The 25,231-nt window shown below is 31.8% G+C and overlaps 1 protein-coding gene across 6 annotated transcripts in view; it reads right to left on the bottom strand.

Moving 5' to 3' along the window:
• Positions 1–25,231, bottom strand: part of IPO11 (importin 11) — a 164,379-nt gene that overhangs the window by 67,502 nt on the left and 71,646 nt on the right. For all 6 annotated transcript variants that reach the window (XM_015599446.2, XM_015599448.2, XM_015599450.2 and 3 more), the window contains exons 20-24: positions 23,097–23,210; positions 14,528–14,643; positions 7,651–7,727; positions 2,537–2,616; positions 2,248–2,328 (exon numbers count right to left, since the gene is read on the bottom strand). In XM_015599446.2, the coding sequence (XP_015454932.1) occupies positions 2,248–2,328; positions 2,537–2,616; positions 7,651–7,727; positions 14,528–14,643; positions 23,097–23,210 (468 nt within the window). The remainder of the gene's footprint in view (positions 1–2,247; positions 2,329–2,536; positions 2,617–7,650; positions 7,728–14,527; positions 14,644–23,096; positions 23,211–25,231) is intronic.

Here is a 25,231-nt window from a genome sequence, read left to right as displayed (position 1 = left end):
CAGAAAAATCTATAAACACATTATAATGACATGACAATTTTCTCTCAAATTTTTCCCAGGTTGCAAATCAGTTTTTCCTCAAATAGTTAAAATTAAGTCCAAAGTGTCAATCCCTTTTATCTCCACTACTTCCAGAGAAGAAATTATCATCAACCAAAAGATGAAGCTAAGATTGCATTAGACATATAGAAGTTCCTCAGTATAATTATATATTGCCACTGCATCAATTTGGTAAAGGCATAAATGCAATAAAGATTCACAAAAACAATTATAATGTTACAAATGTTACAATATTTAACAAAAATTACAATGTTACTTGTAAGTTTTGGAGCTAGAATACTTTGAAATTAGTATGAGTGAGGACAGACAGACATTTGGCAGGAGGCCAACAAACCACAGACACAGATTCTCTTCATTACCACTTCAAAGCGCACATGCTGCCTTTTCCTGTCTTGAGCTGTAACACTTGGACTGCTTCCTATGAGCAAAGTCTCTCCCTTCACCGTGCCCTAGGGACTCCTGGTGGCACTGAATTGGTGGCAGAGAACTTAGGTTGATACCACTATTTATGTAACACTAAATACAGACTGGTTCTTTACTTGCCTCCCCCACCTCAACAGAATGAATTACTTTACAGCAAAAACTGTGGTTTTCCTGTCACCTATGCCTAATAAAAGAAAGCACTGAATACCAGTACCAGGGGTTGGCAAAACTACCACAGGCCAAATCCAGCCAACTGCAGAATTTTGTAAATAAAGCATTACTGGAATACAGCAACACTCATTCATTTACATATGTCTATGACTGCTTTCAATCTACAACAGATATAAATAGTTGCGACAACTACTGTATGGCTCACAAAACCTAAAACATTTACTACATGGTCCTTTATAGAAAAACTTTGCTGACTCCCTGACCTATATGGTAAATGACTGAATAACCAGCACTGATACCAAATGCAACCAATTTGAAAGTTAAATTAACAAGTATTTTAACATAAATATCTGGAGCTTTATATGTGCACATGTGTGTACTATAAATGTCTGAAGAACAGCACATAAAATATTATAATGTTTGAATAAGTTCAAACTGATAATTAGTCTTATAAGATGTATAGTAGCTATCCACCGTATTGGTTAATAAGAAAACAAACTTTACCATCTGAATAAACTTTTATCAACTTAGTCCCCTAAATATACTAAGGATTGCTGCTACATTATTGTAGTTAAACATTTCTTACAATGAACCTTTTTGGGCAAAATCTTTTCATTTCACTGGAAGGAAAGCAATTAGTTTTTAGGATCTAAAGCAATGCAATGCCATGTTTCTCACACAATAAATGTTATTTTGTTATGATAGTAACACTTCACTTAGGCAGCTCTCATATTTCACTTAGAACATAGCTAAGAAATTAGAAACAAAAAAGGAATACTTTTAACAGCTACACTCTCCCAAAGTCCATACATAAAGGGTATATATGTTTGTGTATATATATATATGTATATACACAAAAATGTACAAGTAAATATAAATTTTAATATATACTTATATTTAATGTAAATATAGATATTTAATTGATACTATTTATATTTTTAATATATAGATATAATAAAGACAACGTACAACTCAGAGCCTGTTAGTTTTACACACAATTATATACAATAAATAAAGATAATATATCTTTAATTTATAAAGATAAAATGCATAAAAATAAACTCAGCTTATTTGGTTGGTTTTTCTTTCGTTTTTTAATCGAGGTATAACTGACATATAACATTATAGTTTCAGGTGTACGAAATAATGATTTGATATTCGTTCTTAATTATACACATTACATACAAACTTGGTATTCTGACTTCGACAGCCAACCAAAATTAAAAGTACCAAATTATAATAAGAAAATTTTATTCCAAAAGCAGGCTAACAAACTTGAGGAGTAAGAAGTATCAAATGTAACCAGCCTTTAGATAACTTATAAAAGTTTTTAAAGCCTTGCTACACAAAACGATTTCTCAGGATAAGGGGACCTTCTTAGAATTGTGGAAGCTACATTTTAACAACATCCTCAGGTGATCTGTATGAACATTCAAATTTGAGACTTCTGATCTAGAGGTATTAGACCAACTGAACATTGCTAAAAGAAAATACTCTGTCTAGAATTGCTCTTGCAATCATTCAAATCCAATTTCTAATTTCACAAAATACAGATGGAAAACTTACAGCAATAATTAAAAAAAATGACAATACCTTAAGCACTTGAACTTGACCTTCTGTAGTAATTTCCTTTAGGAGGTCACAAAAGGACTGGCACAGACCTACTGCATATGTCTGAAATTCAATCAAAAGTCAAAATACACCCATGAGTAAATCTGCAATATCGAAAACCACATAAAATTCAATGCTTATAAAGCTTCCTTCTCACTTAAAGTAATATAGATCAATCATTTAAGTTTTGAAAAGGCACCTCCTGATTTCAAATGAGAATCAAAATAACAACTATATAAATTTTTACAATGCAAAAACTGCAACAACATACCTGTAAAAATTCTGTTGATGACAAAAAGATATACCCATTGATGATCTTAAAGCAGGTTCTGAGATTTTCTGAACTTAGTTCTGCCAAAATAATAATTAAAAAAAAAGACAAACTAATTCATTGTTCAAAATCAGATTAAATAAGGTGATTTATTTAAAACTAAGTTAACAACCTTTCTTTACAAATCTTTTCTGAGTGCTATTCAGAATACTAGTGTATAGATATCTCTCTAAAAACTGGCATTGATATATAACTTAATGCTTTCTTATACCTCCCACTAGATAAAACAATTAAGAATATTAAGCTCCTTTTTCTTTCAGAAAAGACATAACCATTTGACCCAACCTTTTGAATCAAACAATATTTCTAGTGCTAGCCTGGCAAACGACATGCAATTGAATCATTTTACCATCATATGTTGACATCTGCTTAAATGGATTCACTAAATAAGCATTTACCGAGTACTGTGCTGGCACTGAATATGCTACACTAGTTATGAAAAGAGTCCCTATTATACTCCAAAAAATTATATTGTTTAGCTATTCTCAGTCCTGGGCTTTGTTCTGCAAATCTGCTCCCCTAAAAAACCTACACATAAAAAATGTTCTAAAAAAGTAATTATCAGAATAACATAGGAAGAAGATATTGTTTTTAGCTATTCCTTTTCAAGTGTAAAGTAGAAAACTATTTTATTAAAATTGAATACAGTGTTATTTTACATGTCTTATTACATGTAACACAACAGAATAGAGATTACATGTATATAATTACATAGGTAAAAACATGACCCCAAAATATCTGTATCTAAAACCTGCCACTCTTTGTTGTTAATATTAGAAATTCTATTCACTTGCAATAAGAGAATTTAAAGAAAATTTTTTTCTGGCAAAATGTTGACCTTGACCCTGGTTTATCCAACTCATATTCTAGCAAAGTAAGAAGACATTCTATTCATATAAAAATTTCCCATAAACTTCACAAAAAAATAACAATCCTACCTCTAGCTCAAAATGTATTTTAAAATATTAGTTCCTAAACTTTAGGATTTAACATATTAATTTAAAATGAGGATGTAGAGAGGACAAGGTCTGACCAACTTGTTACCATGCTAATAAAAGACACACACATACATACACACAAAGGTTGTCATCTAAATATTTTCACAACAAAAAGGAGACAAAATCTCAGCATAAAGGGGTAGGCCTTTAAATTGAATAAGGTCAGCCTTATAAAAAATTCACACTGTCCTTTTTCTCCTCCAGGAGAAAGTCCTGTAAAGTCTGGACTTGTGCACATTGTTTAACAGAGCAACATTAAAAGCCTTGTGATAAGTAAGGCAGAAGGGTCTATACTTAAGTGAGAACGCAGAATTCCAGCCAATGTTAGGGAATATAATTTCTAAATCATTGTCATCTAAACTTTTATTAAAATCTATGATGAAGAAAACAATATTCAAGACAAACTGATTGCAAAAACCATACCGCCCATTTCTTCTTACAGGTATTTTAAAAACTATTCCTGGATCAATCTATACAAGCCAATACTCAAGTAATTAGCCCACTTCTAATTGCTTTCCATGCCTCCGTCATGCCACGGATAGCTTTTACTAAATTTTCTAGGGCATGTGATCATCAGCAAATATTAAATACTGGTATTAAATATATCCTTAAAATTACTAAATTTATGTTTTGAGGTATATTGAACATTATTCATTATATCCATGAGTTCCTAGTGACACTCTGAGGAAAAATTATTGTCTGGTCATAGTATCAGAACCATGCAAAGATATGCATTATTTTCAGACCCTGTGAATTATTAAAGTCAAATTATCTAAACCAGGGGCAATTTTCCCCTCCAGGGGACATCTGGCAATGTCTGAAAACTTTGGTTCTTAAAACTGGTATCTAGTAGGTTGAGGTTAAGGATGCTTAATATTAAGCTTCCTACAATGCACTGGATAGCCCCATACAGCAAAAAATTACCTGGCTGAAAATGCCAACAGTGTCCTGACTGAAAATCCCTCATTTAAGTGATCGAGTTTTTCTTTCATAGTCTGTGAGAGAGCTCTGAGACAAATCTGTGGCCCACCAAAGTATCTAATTATTCTGTGTGCATGTAAGATTTATATCCATTAGTCTAATGATAATTTATACAATGGTCCTTTGCTTTTCTCTATTTCTTTGCTCCTGTTTTTAATTTGTACTTTCAAGTGTTACATTTTATTTATTCTTTTCAGTTTCTGTAAAGGGGGCAAAGAGAAAAAAATTATGCTACAGAAATTCAACAGGAATCTATTTTTGTTTAACCACACTATTAATGTTTACATTCAGAAATGCAACTGCAAGTTTTTCTATTTCAAATTTTGATAAAATATGAAGGCTAAAATATGTAGGAGTACCATTAAGGCAGGTGAGAAAAAGTCTCTTCCAAATTAGATGGTAAGTTAACAGCAAAAAATTTTTATTGGTCAAGGAAAATTAGTTTGGCATTTTCAACAACAGGGACAAAAGCCAGTCAGATGTTTATCTTTTAAGTAATGAGATACTAAGTAAATTAACACTAAAAAATAGATTTAAAGGTTTTAAAAACAAGCCCTTAGAATTAAATTATTAGAATTACTTTTAGTTATAGCCTATGGTTCTACTTAACATATCTCCAGCTGTACTTAGATTTAGGAAAAAAGAAAACAAATTTTAGCCTTGGATATATTCACGCTTAATATACCCTAAAAATCATTAACTTAGACATCTTACAGTGTTCAATACTGTTGGCTTTATGTATTTTAAATGAAAATGAGACTCTGCCAGTAGCTTTATTTCTACTTAGAAAAAATTACCATATTCATTAAATAAATTTTTAAAAATCACTGATCTAATAAGAAAAAATGTTTATACTGATTAGAAAAATGAGTATTAATTTTGATCTATAGTCTTAAAAGATTAAAATATTCTGATTATATACCAAAATAAATTTTAAAGTTCATGTGAAAATGTATATGCAAAAAGCTACATATCAAACAATATAAATTAGTTATACCATACTCAAAAATAACAATAAGAGTGATGTAAAGGTAAATTAAACATGCAGATATAACTAAACAGTTTGGTCATTTTATTGAAGCAAATACACATGCCGTGATGCATAAAACAAATTATACATAATCTTTTTTGTTTTGAAAAGGAAATATGTAATTTGATACCATCCATATCATCTATATTCATGAAAACTATAAAATAGAGAATTTTTTAAATCTTTGAAAATTTAAAAAGTTTAAACCAAACATCAATGATCACAGGATGAAATTTCGCTAGTTCTTGATTCAGTTAAGTAACCCCACAGAGCTAGTGGTTGGGTACTTTTTCTTTTAAAATAGCAGTAATGTTAATAGTACTAAAAGTAGTAATAATATATTTGCAAAGCCCTTAAGAAGTGCTTGCTATGTACCAGGTGTTGTTCTGAACACATAAAAATCTTCACTGATTCGTAAGTACTATGCATCAACTACAAAGCTTCCTATGGTAAAACTGTGCTAGAGTGGCACTGTATATGGTCTCCAAGTTAGCTAGAATAGAACTAAAAGACCTTTGATGAAGTAAAGAAAATGAAAGGGCATTTCCCATTCTCTTTCTCTATGATGTCTTAAAACTTTCCCTAGCAATAGTGACTGGTATATCATCACTGGCTTCATCTTTGGGAATTTTTCCATAATTTTATGGGAATTCTTCATGATAAACAGCAGATGGCTTCTTATTAGAAAATATATAATATTTTCATATTATTTGAAATCTCATCTATTCTAAAGAATGGAGTAGATGAACAGAAACTCAAGAGAAAATGTGAAGGACTAATTAAATTATCTAGGCCATGATAACCTAGCAAATGAAGATTTTTTTTTAACCAGTTATAATTTTGTTTTAGTCCACTTCTGTTGATATTGTAAGAGTGCACTACTTCTCTAGTGTATCATTATATCTCAGTAATATTTTTGCCTCTAATAAAGCTGCTCACAAAAATAAATTCTCAGGAAAAAACAATCTTCAGATATTGCCAAAGTAAGTATTCCTCTTTTCCTACATAAATACCCTCTCCTGACCACATTAAACTACTCGGTATACCCAAAGTTCTAATGAAGGATTTAAAGATGCTTCATAAATGAGTCTTAAAGAATGGGGATTTTGAATGGAAAAAACTTAAATATTTTTTACACTTCATCAAACATTTTTTTTTAATGGCAGTATTGGTCAGACTGAAAAAGAATCAAGGGGCCAGTAAACAGCACTGCATACAAGCCTTAAACACTCCATCAGTTTACATGTGAATCTGTACTGGTAAGATCCCTCACAAAACAACTCTATAAACAAAACATTTTTTTAAATTTAAGATATTACATACTTGTGAATGGTAGCTGATAAGTAACAGAAAAGTATTATCTATTATTAATTATCATCAGAATACATGCTTATGTTGGCAAAAAAGAAACTAATTAGATCTCAACCAAGGTGGCTAAAAGGGACTAAGAGCCTACACCTAGCACAGCGTCTGTTTCTCTGGTTTCGTGTACCAAATATGTTGCTTCAAAAACATTAAGCTTCATGATTTCACAGCTCATATGTAAATAACACTTCAACAAAGAATAATATGATTTTCTAATATTTAATAATCTTCATTCTACGTGGTTCACATTGTGGTTCCCTAGCTAAATCAAGAGATATGTACAGAACTCATTTGTGAAAAACTATTAGCGCAAAATCACTTTGTAAAAGAAGATTAATAAAACCATGGTAAAGAGGAACAATTTTACAATATAGTCTTTTAGATGTCACATAAAACTGCTATCAAACAGAAATTTTATTGAAGTTCAAACTTAACTGGTAGTTTCCTAAGAAAATTTTTTATTTAGTAATTTAGTAAATTTAGTATTTGCTCTTTAATAAGCAGAAATGATTCTTAAAAGTTATATAAAAAAAATCTAGAAACTGTTAAAACACTATCCAACTTATTTGTCAATATCAGGGACATTTGTAAAAACATAAGGTATAATTTAAAGTCACTCATAATTCCCAAAATTATGGTTGCATTCAAAAACAGTAGTGAGTTTATGCTTTAATACGTACCAAGAAGTGGTGACATATTCTGAAATATACGAAGCAACTCTGGTGTAACACATGGGCTGTTTTCCAAAGTCACTAACCTGAGGGAAAAGGGGGAGGGAGAGTAAATCACTTTCCATAATCATTAAAGCTATTAACAATACAACTTAAATTAAAAAAACGGTCCCGTCTAAAGAAAGAAAAATAGACAATACAGAGTTATAAAATTACCTTTCTAAAAAAAAATTGCCAAATTCATCAAAATAAAACACCTATGTACAAATCATATAATATTATTTCTATATGCATAGCAAAAATAGTAAGGAAAGTAACTATATACTAAAACATGTATAATAAAATGATGATAAAGCAAAAGCCTGATTATTTTAGATTGGTCAAGAAGAGATAAAAATTATTTCGTTGTTTTTATTTTCTTGAAATAATGTATAAAAAGTAAATATATATGGGTGTGGTTTATCACAGAAGTGTACACAGTTGGTTTACCTCCTCGACAACTCCCGCCCTAAAGAAGTTAAAGAAGAAAAAACATGACTGTCACAGTATCTGTAAGAAGAGGTGGTGGAAGTGAGAATCCTATTCAAAATCTAACATTCACTATAAAAATTCTTATTCAATTATAAAATAAATAGAAAGGTACTTCCTCTACCTGATAAGAGAGTATTTACCAAACACTCATAGAAAACACACTTAACGATGATATGTGGAAACTATTCTGTAGAAAAACAGAAACATGCCTCAAAAAAATCCTCTATTACCTTGTCTACCTTCATATTTATTGAATGTATATGTGGAGGGCTTCAAACAGAATAAGCCAAGTAAATTTAAAAAAAGATACAAGTAGGGGAGGAAAAAGTTAAAGTCTTTATTCACAGAAAACATGACTGACAAAAAAGAGAGGAAGAAAGAATTCATAAACAAATTACTTTAAATTACTAAGAGAGTTCAGCAAGGTTAGTAAATATATCAATAAATATATTGTGATTGCCCTCCTCTTCTCACCAGAAGCAAGAGACACAGATGGGCATTTTATAAAAATGATGAGATGCAAAAACACAAAATACAACATTCAAAAATACTGGCAACACAATACACTGTAAAGCATCAGTTGTTTATCCTTGTAAACCACTGTCCATCATCATGAGAGAGCATCATACTACATATCATCCAGGAAGAGATCAAAATTCAAAATTCGAAATATGGCTTCTACTGAATCATAAAGTTGAAATATCATAAGTTGGACCACTGTAAGTCAAAGACCATCTGTACAAAAACCACCTGAATTTCTATATATTGAAACAAATACTTAAGATTTAAACAGATGATGTTAGTAGAATCATAGATACAAAAATCAAACATCATAAAGATGTCAATTCTCTCTAAATTGTTATATAGAATCAATAAAACTTCATTATCCCTTCAGGGCTCTTCCTCGAAATTAGGCAAGCTGATTCTAAAACTTTATGGAAGGCAAATGACCAAGAACAAACAAAAAAATTTTTCACAAAAATAAAAAACTATGGGGATTAGGGGAATATACCTGCTTTATCAGATGATTTACTATAAAACCAGTGTAATTAATATTGTACACAGAATAAAAAGCATAAGAAACAGACCTTTTTGCATGGACAGAAGAGGCTTCAAAGGTCAGTAAGGAAAGATGAACTGTAAGATACTGGACCTCTACCTCATACAAAATGAAAAAATTAATTCCAGGGATTTATATGAGAAAGGTAAGACAACTTTACAAGATGTCAGGAGAACATTTTTATGGCTTTCAGTTAGAGAAAGGTCAAATAAAAAGACAAATATGACTACATATAAATTAATAACTACCATGTATCAAAAGAGGCCTTAAAAAAAAAAGCTAAAACATAAGTCACATACTAGGAGATTATTTACTACACACACACACACACACACACACACACACACACATAAATAGCTCATACAAAATGAAAAAATTAATTCCAGGGATTTATATGAGAAAGGTAAGACAACTTTACAAGATGTCAGGAGAACATTTTTATGGCTTTCAGTTAGAGAAAGGTCAAATAAAAAGACAAATATGACTACATATAAATTAATAACTACCATGTATCAAAAGAGGCCTTAAAAAAAAAAGCTAAAACATAAGTCACATACTAGGAGATTATTTACTACACACACACACACACACACACACACACACACACACACACACACATATGAATAGTATCCAAAGGAATAATATCCAAAAGGACAGAACACATAAACAAGCATTTCACATAAGATACAAAATTGGCAATAAACTTGAGTGTAAAAAACATAAAAATATATCCAACATGACTAGTAAGCAAGAAAATGTAAATTTTAACAAAAAAATGTACAATTTACCACCTCCTCTTTCACCCCCCCCACCCCGCCAGATTAAAAGATGCACCACATATTGGCAAGTTTAGAGAACAATGCTGACAGGAATTGTCAGGTTGGTATAATCACTTCGGAAAATAAATGTACTTATGTATATATCTATGACCATGCAATTCCATTTCTAGGCAGAATGTATACAGTGTAGAAGGTCTTATACATTTGTACCAAAAGTCATGTACAAGAATGTTCGGAGGCACATTATTTGAATATCAAACAAAATGCCACAGAGTAAGTGAATTCTCTTACATTCACAGCATTAAACATCAATATGGATAAATCTCAAGACAAGGAGCCAAAATGGCATGTTAACAGACATAAAATACAATTTATATAAAGTTACATGTATTGTTTAGAGATATACATACTAATTTTAAAAACATTAAAACACAAGAAAGAAAACCAAGAAATGAAAACAAAAATATAGTGGGTTATCCCTGCCATGGAAGCAGATAGTATCTTTAACACTATCATTACTATTAATGTGACTATATTACAAAAATGAAGCCTATAATAAGTCATTAAAATGAACATTAAGTTTAAAAATTTGTACAAATGACATGTTGTATTTATAATGCAACAAATCTGGATGTGAACCATACACTTTAATAACAACAAAAAATAATGTTTGCACAGAGTCATTTAAAAAATTGTAATGCTATCTCTGAAATAAAAAATAAATTATATATATTAAGAATTAAGGGAAATAGGCAGTTATACTCTAAGACAAATTCAAAACTTTAAATGTTTTAGCTCTTAAGAAGAACAAAAGCAATAAACTAACCAATTGTCTTACAGTTTTAAGAAAATACACCCACAACTAAGTATAGGAAGTAAAAAATCTGAAGCAGAAATAATGAAAGGAAAGAAACAGAGGTAGAATTCATAAATCTAACATGTAGTTCTTTTATATTAATAAAAAGAAAAATCTCTAATAAATTACTTTAAAAAAAGATAAAAATGACAAGTAAAGCAAATGTAATTTTTTGCTTTTTCAATGTCTGTTAATTTTAGCAATTAGTCCTTTAAGATACTAAAAAAAAAAATAATTTTTTATTAGTATCTTAAAGGACTAATTGCTAAAATAATTTTTTATTAGTATCTTAAAGGACAAATTGCTAAAATTAACAGACATTGAAAATCAAAACCAAAATAAAAGTGTAAACTACCAATCAAGAAACAATATGAAAACATTACCAAAACTGTGATCAACTTCCCAGCCCTGCCATTAGTCTATCTCTAGTTTCCTTTATTCATGAATTTTCAAATGATCCAAAAATAGTTACCATATTATTGAGAACATCCCAGTATGAAGAAAATAATTCTTAAAAATTGATAAATTAGTAAAATATAACCTTGATATAAAATTAGACAGTATCACAAAATGATCCAACTCATAATTAGAGGAAAAAATAAAATTAGATAAAATATTAGAAAACAGTTATGCAATATATTAAAGTAAAATTCATCCTATCAAGTAATATTCATCTCAGGAAGTCAAAAGTTTTCTAAAGAGAGATTTTTTTTTTTTAAAAGTAGAACAATATAATCTCCCAAGTAGACAACAAAAACAATCAAATTAGTTTTTTTAAATGATGAACATATTACATTTAATGGTACATAGCTGACGTTGGCTGTTTACCAGTATTCATTACCCCATTCTATTAAAAAAAAAAAATTGTTCATGCAAGGTCTTTTTTCAAATTCTGCGTAAAAAAATATTTTAGACTATTATATGCTTGTATAGAAAACTAAGTTACTGAGCTAAATCCTAGAACATAGGTTAAATGACACAGAAAAACAAGCCTAAAGCAAGTAGAAAGAGATAAACAGAAGAGCAAAAATTAATAAATAGGAAACAAACATGCAACAGAGAAGTCAAGCCAAAGGTTGGTTTTTGAGAAAACTAGTAACACTGACAAATCTCTAGCAAGATAGATCAAGGGTGAAGGAAAGGAGCCATCGAAAAAAAAAACACACATAACGAGTCAAAGAGTTTCATTTTATACATGTGACCACAAACATCAGCTGGTACAAGTTATCCCTAATAGGCTCAAATCCTCATTCTCCAAGATAACTGCTTTATACCTTTGCTCCTCACAAACCATTAATATCTTCATGCACTCCCACCCTAGCCCATAACACTCAGTTGATAACTATGCTTCATATTTTCTTGAGAAAATAGAAGCTATGAGATGGAACATCTTTGTACCTCATTCCACTACAATACAGAAATCTATCTTCCTGTCTCCAGTTAAAATGGATGAAGTATTCCTGCTACTTAAAAAAACAAACAACAAAAAAAACCCCACAACAACAAAAAACAAAAAACTTTCCATCACTTCTTGCCTCCTTCAATTAATCTCTCTAGAGTCTCTTCTATCCCTCTAGACTGCCAGATTTCTACACTCCTTTTCATAGTAAAAGTTCTCAAACAAGTTGCTGATGCTCACAATCTGTATATACTTAACTCCAATTCACGCTTCGATCTACTCCAATTCTAACTTCTCTCCTTAATACACCACTGAAACCCCTCCTAACATTTTTATGTGGCCAAATTCACCTCCCTATATTGCTCTTACTAGAATAATCAGCAATATCCAACATAGCTGACCACTCTCTCTTGGCTTAGTTTTTCTCCTGTATCAGCAGACAGCTCTTCTATGTCATCTTTGATGACTCTTCATGTGATCTCTAAATATTTTAAGTTCTTCAGGATTCTGCCCTTAATAGAATGTTCTCTATCTGCTCTTCTCTTTCTAAGCAATCTCATCCATTCTCACGCTTTAAATGTCACATACAAACTGCTAACTACTTTACAAACATTATCTCATAAAAAGTAGAACAATATAATCTCCCAAGTATCTTATTTCGAATGAGTTCTAACCCACTAACAAAAATATATGAAGACATGTGTACCCTGATTTTTTAAAGAATCTTAGATATTAATAAATGGTAAATTTTTAAAAAACAAATCATAATGACTTAATTTTGTTTACATATAACTAAAGGCTAGGAAAAAAGAAATTAACATTAACAGAACAATGCACTGTTCATGTAATCCTTAAAAAATTTATATACTTTTAATAAACACATTAATATATGGTTTGTAATATTGATAAATATCTGAGTCTGACTCTTTACCATAATTAATATTTAAAAATTTTGTACTAGTTAACATCATATAGTATATATATGTTTATAGGAAAGTATTTATGTGCCAGAGATTAATGTTTTAATTTGTAATCTAGAGTAGGGGTTGGCAAACTACAGCTCATGGGCCAAAGCCAACCCATACCCTAGTTCTATAAATGAGGTTTTATTGGAGCACAGTCATGTCCATTTGTTTACATATTGTCTATGACAGCTTTGGAGCTAAAAATAGCACTGAATAGTTGAGACAGAAAGTGCACAGCCTGGGAAGCCTAAAATATTTATCTTCTGCTCCTTTACAGAATATAATTGCCAACCTCTTATCTAGACTAATCCATCCTATACTAATAAAAATATATGAATATAAAAGTTTCCAACACATGCTAATTTATAACCAGACTACCCAGAAGTCATTTAACTTCAAACATAAAAGGATGAGAAATGCAAACTGCAAATAAATATCTACCTAGTTACGTTTTAAAACTGTACACCTAGTATTCTGATACAGATCATTAATTTATAATATGCACCAAAGACAATTTCTACGAATCAAAAACTGTTCATTCCTAGATAAAACTAAGGAAAAACTATGGAAGGAAGGGAGGGAGGGAGGGAAGAAGAGAAGGTGGTGAAAAGGAGGAAGAGAGGGAGGTCCCAAATGTTAATTTTTTTCTCTGGTTAATTTCTGTAATTTGCTTTTTTAATTCCAATATCAGTTTATATATTAGAATTTTTAAATGTTGCCTGTATTATAAACTACATTTTAAATAGAGATTGGCTCTGCAGAAAACTACTGCCATCAGTTAGATAAATAAAGCAAAATGATTTTCTAGCACATGTTTTTGTGGGATTTTTTTTGTTTGTTTTGTTTTTTATCTCGACGCCACACACTTCATTTAGTAAAATAATAAGTCAAGACTAAGTAACACTAACATTTGGGGCTGAGGTATAATCTCAGTACTTACTGGGTAGGATAATAAGAGGTTGAAAATAACAATCTCCCCCAAATCTCATTTAACACATTATTAAGTTTGGAAAATTTATGAAGATCCCAATTTTACATTCCAAATTCCAAAAGATGAAATGCAGCTAAATTCTTACAGAAACTCCCCGTTTGACTACTATAAGCCTACACTGAGTCACAGCTACTAAAAAAAGATGGAATGATTATGTTACCCAGTTCGGGGAAATTGATTTTATGTTTTTGTTTTTAATTGTTGAATTGTTAAGCCCTGTTGCATGATCTTTGCTTTATTGGCATGAGGGTAGGGAAGGCCAGGAAAAAAAAATAAGATCCATAGTATCAAGTTTTTCCTCTTACCATAATTCTAAACCATCTTCCAGAAGATAAACATGTGGAGGCTGGGAAACATCTGTACTCAGTTGAATAACTGGGAGCAGGAAAGGGTACAGGTTCTTGCTGTCTGCTCCTAATCCCTATGGGAAGTATAAATAAAACTTAACATAAGACACTCTAAAGTCCCACCCCCAACACCAAAAAAATCATCTGTCATATTAAAAAAAGAAGCCCTAAAAACAATTTATAAAAAATAAATCAATCAGATCTTAAAGGAAGGTCCTAATTATAAGCACTCCTAAATCAAAATTAGTTCTCTTTAGAATTACAAAGCAAGTAGCAAAAAGGTACTATCCAATTGCACAATGGTAGTAAAACCATATAACCAAAGCTACACACACCTGTTCATTTTGAGATTGCACATATATTTATTTTCCCATCCCTGACTACTGAAGAGGTGTTAACACTAAAATGTTAAACTCTATAAATTATCTCACCCAAATTTAACTAATCAAAAATAAACCCAACCTAAATGTTCATCATTTAAGATAATTAAATTATGATACATTCATATTCTAGAATACTCAGTAGCCATGAAAAAAAAATTAGGCATGGAATAAAAACAATCTTAAAAATAATTATGAATTGGATTTAAAAAGTGCAGAAATATGTATAATAATTCTACATGCCAAGGAATTTTTTTAAAGAGCTATATTTCTGTATATACAGATATACGCATAAAAATATTTCTTGTGAGAAAAACAAAAAATTGTTAACACTAGGTAAATATGGGAAGGGGAAAAGGAGGTTGGAAGAGGGTAAAAGGAGCTTTTTTTTTACTTTTTTTGTAAGCTTTTTAAAAATATCTACATGTTATTTTTTAATGAAGAAATTTTGTTAATATTTTTAATGAACCAAGACCACAGAGACAGAGGGAGAAGAGGGCATTTAATCTAAAATTCTACTTTGCCTAATTATTGTCATAAGTTTGAGTCAGTGTGTCACACTAAACATAAACACTCTGAAAAAAAAAGGATAAAAAATCCATTTCTAATTCATAATAACCTCTATAATCTGATTAACACAAAAAGGAAATCAAATAAACCATCAAACACCTCCTTTCTTAGAAAATAATTCAAATGTCAATATAATTGATAGCAGATTACAATGCAACAAAATATGTATGTATTCCCCTTTTGAAGAAATATATGTATACTAAATTCAATCTTTATCAGTGAGGCATAGATACTACGGTGGAAATACATAAAGTTTATTCTTAAATAGGTTAAGCATAGGTTCTGGCCCTTTCTAGAACTAAAAATAAGGTGAAACATCTTATTAAAGATTTTTCCAAAGAAGAGAATCATAAAACTGTCACAGTTAATAAAGTAATATATGTTGGACCTTAAAATTCAGTTAAAATTTCACTCTCCATAGCTCAATCTTTAACAAAACAAAAAAGAAAGAACATTAAGAAAAACTAGTCAAGTTCATATTATCAGGCAGACTTAAAATTCCCCACAAAATTAGAATCTATCTACTTAGTATACATCCCAATGAGCACAATATGCTAGCATATTGTAAAAGTAAGCAACTGCTAAACATATAAGACTCTCATCTAAGTCAAAGCCTGAAGAGATTCACCTTTGTTATCTAATGGCCAATCTCAGACATGCAGCTTTAAGTAAATTTGAATATTCATTTGGCCCAGTCATGACTACAAGACATTGTCTACAACACAATGAAAGCTCAAAAATAAATTCATCAGTTATTTAAAAAATTATCAGAAATGCTTAAAGTGGGGAAATCATATTGTACTACTGTTACCTAAGACCTAAGGGGAAACTAGGTGAAGGGTACAAGGGAATCTCTCTGTGCTATCTTTGCCACTGCTGTGAATTTTTTTTTTTTTTTTCAGTTAAAGAAAAAAAAGAACACTGGCATTTCTCAGCGGATTGTCTTTCACTCTAACTACAGCAGGTCTTGGAATAATAACGTTGTTTCGTAATAACATTGATGAGATATAACTTTTACTTATATCAATTGGCCTATAGTAAAATTGGTTTGTTATACATCATTTCACTTAAAATTAGACATTAAGGACTTTACTATACATGCTAATAATGTCCAAATCTATTACGTCTAACCCAAATCTCTGAACACTCTGAATGACTATAGGACATCATCACCCAGAAGGCATCTGAAACTCTTAAGTCTACCACTAAACCAACCCATTGTCTTCCTAAAAAATGGTTCCGCTTTCTGCATCTCCTAACTCAAGTGACATGAACCACTATTTTTTTCTAGTAATAAATTACATTGCAACCCCACCTCCTAGTTCTTCCTTCTTACCCCACATCTAATAATCCTTGATTCTCTCTCTAATATTTTTCAAATCTTTCCCCTTCTCCCCACGGCTTTACTTCTGGTCATCATCTCTTCAACGGTTAACGAAAGAGGCTTCCAACAACTTCCTTGACCTTCATTTTACTTAATACCAAACCAGTATCCCTACTGGTACTCTGATTAACTTTCTAAAATAGTGATGACACTCCTTCCTCTGAATTGTAAGAGATGTTCTTACATCTTCCTAACCAGGCCCCTATACCCAAGCTATGTACTCTATGTTGCAGCTATATCAAACAACTCAGTATTAGAAATCACTATGTTAATATCTGGAGAAAGTGGGAAGATTTACCCATGCATTTATTACTGTTCTCTCCCAAAATTCACTAAAAGAATATAAGAGGACATGTTTTTAAAGACCTAAAATTGTAAGTACAAAGACAGCATAAGATAAAAGCAATTCATTTTTCAAAGCTGGAAAGAAAGACAAGTGGTAACCATTCTAGCAGACTCAGAGAACCAAATCTCTAAGCCAGCAGTGAAAAAAGGGCAAGAAGTAACCTGATTTACATTACAGAAATTCCAAAAGACTCAGGAACTGAGAGCAACCGGGTATTTTGGGAAAAGGGAAAGTTGAAAGGAAGATATTAAAAAATAAGGTCTTTAAAAAGTAGATCTCATCCATGTGCACAAACAATGGCCCTTCCCTAAACCAGCATAAAACTGGCCATTTATTTTCTGGTAAAACAAGCAGTCTTGAGACAGGGATAAATCAGGTCATCAAGAGCATGGATACTATACAAAACAGGGAGATGTAACATGTAACAGGCATGAGACTGAAGAATCTTTCACTGAGAGAAGAGCCCAGAACATAAACTATTTCCTTTCTACAAAACCACCCAGCTGTATCATCCTTAAGGAAAAATCCACAATCAGCAAGTTTCCCATACATACACAACCCGTCCAGTTTTTTAGTTCCCACTCTTAAATTTATACAGACAATATAAGTTCTTGAAGTTGGGTAATTGTTACCTAAAAATCTATTATCCTGTTCTTCCTTCTTTTATGTATTTTTCACACACACACGCACGCATAAGCAGACAACAAGGATCATGATTATATGATTATAATATCTACTATGAAAAGCAGAGAACAAAACAAACAGAAAACAGCACCTTGAAGGAAACAGAGACCACACATAGAGAAGAAAACTTGGAAAATGTGTCATTATAGCATTTGTAGAATAAAAGAAAACATTGTATTCATGAAACAAAAAGGAAATGATGTAAAATGATTATTCAACACAACGTGAAAGAACTCGTAGACATGAAAAATATTATAAAGAAAAACTCAATAGAAAAATTGAAAAATAAAGCTGAGGAACTTCAGAAAGTAGAGAAAGGAGAAAGAAAAGAAAAAGGAGAGAACAATAAGAAAAATACAGGACTGGTGCATTCGTCTATTATCTAAGTAATAAGAAGTTCAGAAAGAGACAATAGAAAATAAGCGGGGCAGGAAATAATCAATACAATACAATAACATACTCTAGAACCCAAGAACATGAGTTTCCAGTTTGATATGTCCAGAACAATGGGATAAAAATACATCTACCTCATCATGAAACTGAAAACAAAAACAAAGTCAAAATCATACAAGTTGTCAAAAAAGAAAGGAGTAATGATGCATTCAAGAATCAGGAATTAAAATAAAATAGTTCCTAAAAATGCAATTCTAAAAGCTAGAAGACAAAGGAAAAATGCCTCTAAAACGTTGAGGGGGAAAAAAGCTAGAATTTTATACTTAACTACACTACTACAGAATAAAAACATTTTCAAACATGTAAGAATCTCAAAAAAGAAAAAAATTACCTCCTGTGTGTGTACCTTTTGCAGAATGCCATTGGTATTCACGGGCTCCATTTGAAAGAGGAGGTAAAACAAGGAAGAAGACCAGTAAAGAAAATAAGCATAGGATAGGAGAGTCAAGAAGAATCCTTTTGATGGCAGTGAAAAGGGATCCAGTTCTAATAGCTGTGCATGAGCATAGAGTAAAACCAGTCTAGACTAAAACATATAAGAATCTTTCAGATTTAAAGATTATGAAAGCAACAAAATACCTTATATGTCTCAGGATACTGAGGAAATGTTTAGATAACAGGTGAAGTGTATGAGTTTAGCTACCTAAATGTCGTAGGCAGAACTCTAAGATGACCTAACCATATGAACCCTTTAAAAGAGAGTTTTCTCTGACCAGTTGCATAAGGAGAAGTCAGGGATTCAAAGCCTTAGGAGATCTAAGAATTGCTCAAGGATTGTGGCTGGATTCTAAGGACTGAGACAGGTCCCAGCTGACAGCCAGAAAGGAGTCTGGTACCTCAGTCCTACAGATCAAGAAACTGAATTCTGCCAACAAGGTGAGTGTGAAAACAGATTCTTCCCCAAAGTCTCCAGGGGAGAACTTAACCTGGCAGACACCCCAATTTTAGCCTGTCAGACTCGATCAAAGAGTGTAGACATGGTGTGCTAGATCTCTAACCTAACAGAACTACAAGTTAATAAATGGATGTTGTTGGTAATGTGTTATTCGGTAATAGAAAACTTATAAACTAAGCAAACAAAATTACTAATACAGGGGTCGGTAATAGGAGAATGGTTATACAAGAAAGAAAATAAATTATAACATAATGACATATGCCTTCAACAGCCTTTGTAAGATCACACAAATAAAAACACCAAATAGTGACCTAATTTAAATTATAATATAATTACACCCATCCTTCGATTTAAGTGGATTATCATTTTTTACATAGAAGAAAACCAAGTAAAAAGAGTCCACTAATACGAAAAAATATATACTAAATAGGCCAACATAAGTCATAAAAATATTTATTTCACATATTTTCACCAAAAAATGCTAATGAAAATTCAGCAAAACCAAAATAAATTTTATTTGCTATCAGTGTCTGTGCTGTAATCTAAAGCAATCAATCTTCTTTTCAATAGGCACAGTCACTATCTTCATCACTTGAAATATTTGGAAGCACTACTTTGGGTTCATTATTTATGTTTATGTTTTTGAATAATCTTTTTCCAACCCCATCTTTTGCTAAAGTTTTCATAAATTCTTCAGTATTCACTGTAACAATTTTTATATCTGTTCAAAATTTTAAGGCTCATTGGATGTTTAGATCAAGATCTAGAATTGTGGTTTCCAATTTTGTGGCCAACTGAAGTGCTAGTGATGTAATCAACACACACACACATACACACATACATACATATATGTATGTATGTATATATATATATGTATGTATGTATGTTACAAGCTTCTTTAATTAAATTATGACACAGCTGGTGTGTCAGTGTGTCGTGTCAACTCCTACAGCTATCAATCAGTGATTTAATATTTTGTTAAATTAGTTTCAACTGCTACTGGCCACAGCACAACAACCAATTTTCAAATGTTCCATTGATAATTGTGTTAGTATTAGTTCTTTGTACATTGCTGAGTTGAGCTATTGTTTTTAGAAAGAATAATCGCCAATAATGGAAATGAAAAAGAAAGAACTGTGTAAAATGAGATTGTGTAAATGGAAAAGTCTGCATAAACAGAGCAGGTTTGGGGTGCGGGGGCGATATTTACCTTGTATTAAAAAACTAGCCCGAAAAAAATGCCACATAAATCAAAAGACAGGTGTACCTTGGGAGGATGAGGGGATAGGAGTCACATAGAGGTGAATGAAAGAATTAAATCTTCATCCTCTATACAGGGAACTCAAGAGAGAATGCCTACAATGTTTAAATCAAGAATGAACAATGTAAGTATGTCACTTAGAACCAGAGATAATAAGCCTAAAAGACCAGGTTAAAGCACTGAAAGTAGACTTCTCCACCAAACAGGAAATGGAGATACTGCTACTTTCCATAAAAAATCTTCAAGAACTCACTCCTTAACCTATCTATCTAACATGTAAAACTGATCAATTCACAAACCTAAGGAGAAGGAACAAAAAGTACCATGTTCTCTCATGCCTATGGGGCTTAACACATGTTGGCACCAATTTGTTTAAAATATCTTTACCACTCTCATCCCTGCATCACCATGTAATTAACATCTCTTGTTTAACACTATACACCAACACTGTTTAAATACCACCTCTGTCAGGAAGGTTTCCCTGATGTCCTACCTCACCCTCAAATCTGAGATAAGTAACCCACCATGTGCCCCCATAGCATCATGCTCTTATTGCTAAAAAAGCACTTAACTGTTAGTCTTCCCCCTAGAACAGGGGTCCCCAACCCATGGGCCACAGACTGGTTCTGGTCTGTGGCCCATTAAGAACTGGACAGCACTGCAGGAAGTGAGCAGCTGGCAAGTGAGCGAAGCTTCATCTGTATTTGCAGCCACTCCCCAGCGCTAGCATCACTGCTTCAGCTCTACCTCAGAACATCAGGCATTAAATTCTCATAGGAACACTGGTTCCTGGTGCCAAAAAAGCTGGGGACTGCTGTCCTAGAAAACCACATTCATAGAGAGCTTGCTCTATTCATTTCTGTATCCCAGTGTGTAGTATCATGTACTGCATATTGTAGGTATCCAAAAAAAAATTTACTGTATGAATGAATGCCTACTCCCACTAAAGCCAACTACTGCAGACTAGAAAGCTTATTTTCAGCCACTATTACCCTCTCCAGTCAGAGATTAGAGTCTGGATTCCCAGAATTAATTATTTATATAATTATTTTAAAATATATTTATTTATTAAATATTTATATATGTATAAATACTTACACTAATATCTGCCTGTTAAATTTTAAAAGTCGTAGGATGGCATTGTTTTCTATGAAAAGAAACTTACCAGTAATCCTTAGTACAATTTTCTTAAATGACTGAAAAACTTATTTTAAGCTATAGTATCAATTTTAATATTAAACATTACATGATTTCTCCCAAAAAGGGAAGATAATTACCTGGTTGGAATCTTGTACCCTTGACCTATAAAATTACACAGGGCACTTAAGTATCATGATTAAAGGAAAAGGCTCTACAATACTCCAGTCGTTCCATGCAGGTTACTCTGGCTTCCTAAGATTTCCTGAGGCAGCATTGCCTGAAGAGACACAGAAGCTGGGTTTTTTTCACACCTTCCTCAAACTGAGTTTAAAAATACATAATACAAAAGATGTGGGAATCACTTTTTGTTCTGTTACTTACAAGAGAAATCTCAGGCTAGACACTAACTACCTCTTAGCATTTGTATCCTCATTTATAAAAGAAATATAATCACTCAGGATAATCACAAGAATTAAGAAGTGGGCAGGAAGAGATGCTAGGACAGACACTCATTAAAAACAAAGTGCATTTAAAAAAAATTTGTATCACTATTCAATCTAAAACTGCCTTAGACAGAAATTTTTAACTGTAAAACTTGTCCATAAATACTTACTGAAAGAATGAGTTTATTTCAAAAAAGTGTCAGGGTGCCTGAAAAAAGTTTGTTTTTTTTAAACTAATATTAGAAAGGATTCTTTTCTGTTTAACTTATTAGAACATTTTGGAGTAGTAATTCTTAATTTAGAGAGATCTCATTGGAAAATCTATCAAACTTCGGGGCAGGGGCAGTAAAAATCACTTAAAGCATCCCTGTACCTAGGTATTCTAAGTTTTGGCATTAAGCTATTAACTCTCTACACTCTCGCCATCAGACTACAATTCACTTTAACAGTTCAAAAGAGAACTACAGTCCCATTCTATCTGAAGTTTAGGTTCCTCTCTACCTGTTGCACATCCCAACACTTCAAAGTCAAGATGTCTAATGTCAAATTCACTTCTCTCCTCAAAAGCCACTCACCTGTTTTCCTGCCTTCCCAATTTATAAAAGAAAAAAATTTTATTTTAAATAAAGGATAAAGAGTGAAAACAGAGAAAAAGTTTAGGCATAAAAGCCCTAAATACCAAGGAAGCTGCCTGAAAGGTATAATGGATTATACAAATTATGAGCTACCATCACTGGGGACAGCTACATCTAATAGAAGAAACTGTCTTTAAAAAGTAGAGAATATTTTTCAGATGTCAAAAATGTCCAAAGCAAACATACAAAAGGTGTTTTTAAAACTGTTTAGATAACACATAAGACGAAAAACGTGAGGCCTTTCATTGCTATTTACATAAACCACATGAAAACAATGAAAAATTTTTTAAAAGAGAAAAAAATACTAAACTAAGAAACTGTGGAGAAGTATCTTACCTGAACAAGATGAATAAGTGTTGTCAGAATAGCACATCTCAACATATTGTGTTCTTCACTCTGCTTCCAAAGAAGAGGCAAATATTGCACCAAGCATCCTACATACGGTCGTATCTATCACAACAAAAATAGGGGAAGCAAAAGAATTGTTATTAGGAAAGAAGGTGACTTACTTCAAGAAACACTGACAGACCTGTTAAGTCCCAGACAGCAAATATTTACTATTTACTAGATGTAATGTATTAAGCATATATCCTTTTAAAGGTAAATCATACATTATATAGAGACACAGAGCTCTATAAATATTTTTAAAAATTTTAAACAAGTACCAAATTTATTGCGTAAAATACAATTTAGGAATATAAAATAACACATAGAGGCCAGTTATTTCTTTAGAGTTTAATAGAAAATGCTGCTAATCCTGATTCTTTTTTTAATTAAACAGTTTACCTAACTGGAAATACACTGTTTTACAAAGAAGCAGCATTTACGCAGTCATTCAACAATTATCTGATGGCATCTTGCAAGTATCAGGCCTTGAGTACAAGGCACCAGAAAGAAAAGGATATAAAGGTAGACATACAAACCGTTACAACGAGAAAAGAAAAGTGCAATAGTGATGGTGTATGTGAGGGATAGTGGAAACACAGAAGAAAATCCCTTTCAAAGGATAAAATTGTTAACATTCTAAATTAAGTTAACTAGTTTTAGAAATATACCCTGAAGCACAGCACAGCTTGACAGTGAGTTTCTTAGAAAATACAATGGATCTACACTGAGGCTGCACAGCACTTCGGCTCTGAACTTAGGGTCGCAGTATTTGGAATTGCTCTAATCAGAACCCTTGGTGGTAAAACAAATGCTAGACCTGCACAGCTTCAGTACTATCTATTTCAATCCCATGGATAAAAATTAAAAATTACTCCCAGAAATAAGAGTTGTTTTTTTTGTTTTTGTTTTTTGCTTATAAAACAGCATACACTATAAAGGTTAGAAAAAAAATTGCAGGGTAGGGGTGTGGAGATTTAAGATATAAGAATGTACCGAAGTTAAATATTTGTCCAAATATTTCAGTGATACCTTATTTTCAAATTTCGAATCAAACTATTACAGTGGATAATATTTACTGCTTTTGCTAAGCACTCTATCTCAAAGATCACTCCAATTAGCTTATAAAAGGAGGCCAATTAACATGTAAAAACGCAGGTTTCAAAATATCTAACTCATTCTTACTCAGCTGAAACAGCATATAACACCGTAGTTCTACTGATAAGGCAAATAAACTGGTTTTGGTTTTGAACAAATAGAATACTTTTCAAGAAATGGCAGAAAGTACACTATGAATTATAGATGGAATAGGTAATAAAACTGAAGTACCCAGTTACAGTTGAAAGTCACAAAATATTTATATTCCAATATTAGCTGTTCATTAGAATATAGTTCTAAATTAAAACAAACACTTCAAAACAACTATTTCAGAAATCATCCATAGAGTCACTGTTGCAAAAGACCAAAAAAAGTCTGGGGATTTAGAAAACAGGGTGATGGAATGAGAGTCAAACACATTCCCTTAAGGTAGGGCAAAGAGGTTTAAAAAAAAGTACATTGGGGCAACCAAGGAAATCTGAATATGGAGTTGGTATCAGATGACAGTACCGCATCAAGGTTAATGTCTCTGAGTCTAATGATATTAGAGAACTCTAAATATTAGAGTTCTAATATTTTGGAATGAGTGAAGTATCACGATGTCTGTACTAAAATTAAAATGGTTTTAATTTTTTAAAAATCTGCATATGCACATATCTAATTTTTTAAAATCTGTATATGTGGTAAAATGTTAGTAACTGATGAACTAGGTGAAGGATATATGAGTGGTGATTTATTGCAACTTTTCTGGATTTTTTGGTAGATCAATAGCAATTATTTGTATAGAGTTTAAAAAATGCATAGATTTAAGGATGTTAGACATCAGGCTAAATAATAACCGTATACTAGAAACTAAACAATGAGCATAATGCAATTGAGAGAAAAAAGTATTCTACATGCATTCAACTTTTGGCGTCTCTACTTCATAAAAAATCAGCATTTGGGTAGGAGTACTACAAGTAGTACAGTCTTATGAGTTAGTTTACCAC

The sequence above is a fragment of the Pteropus alecto genome, unplaced genomic scaffold (assembly GCF_000325575.1).
Source record: "Pteropus alecto unplaced genomic scaffold, ASM32557v1 scaffold70, whole genome shotgun sequence".
NCBI lineage: Eukaryota > Metazoa > Chordata > Mammalia > Chiroptera > Pteropodidae > Pteropus > Pteropus alecto.
Note: the sequence above shows the minus strand (reverse complement) of the source record. Positions and strands in the feature narration are given on the sequence as shown.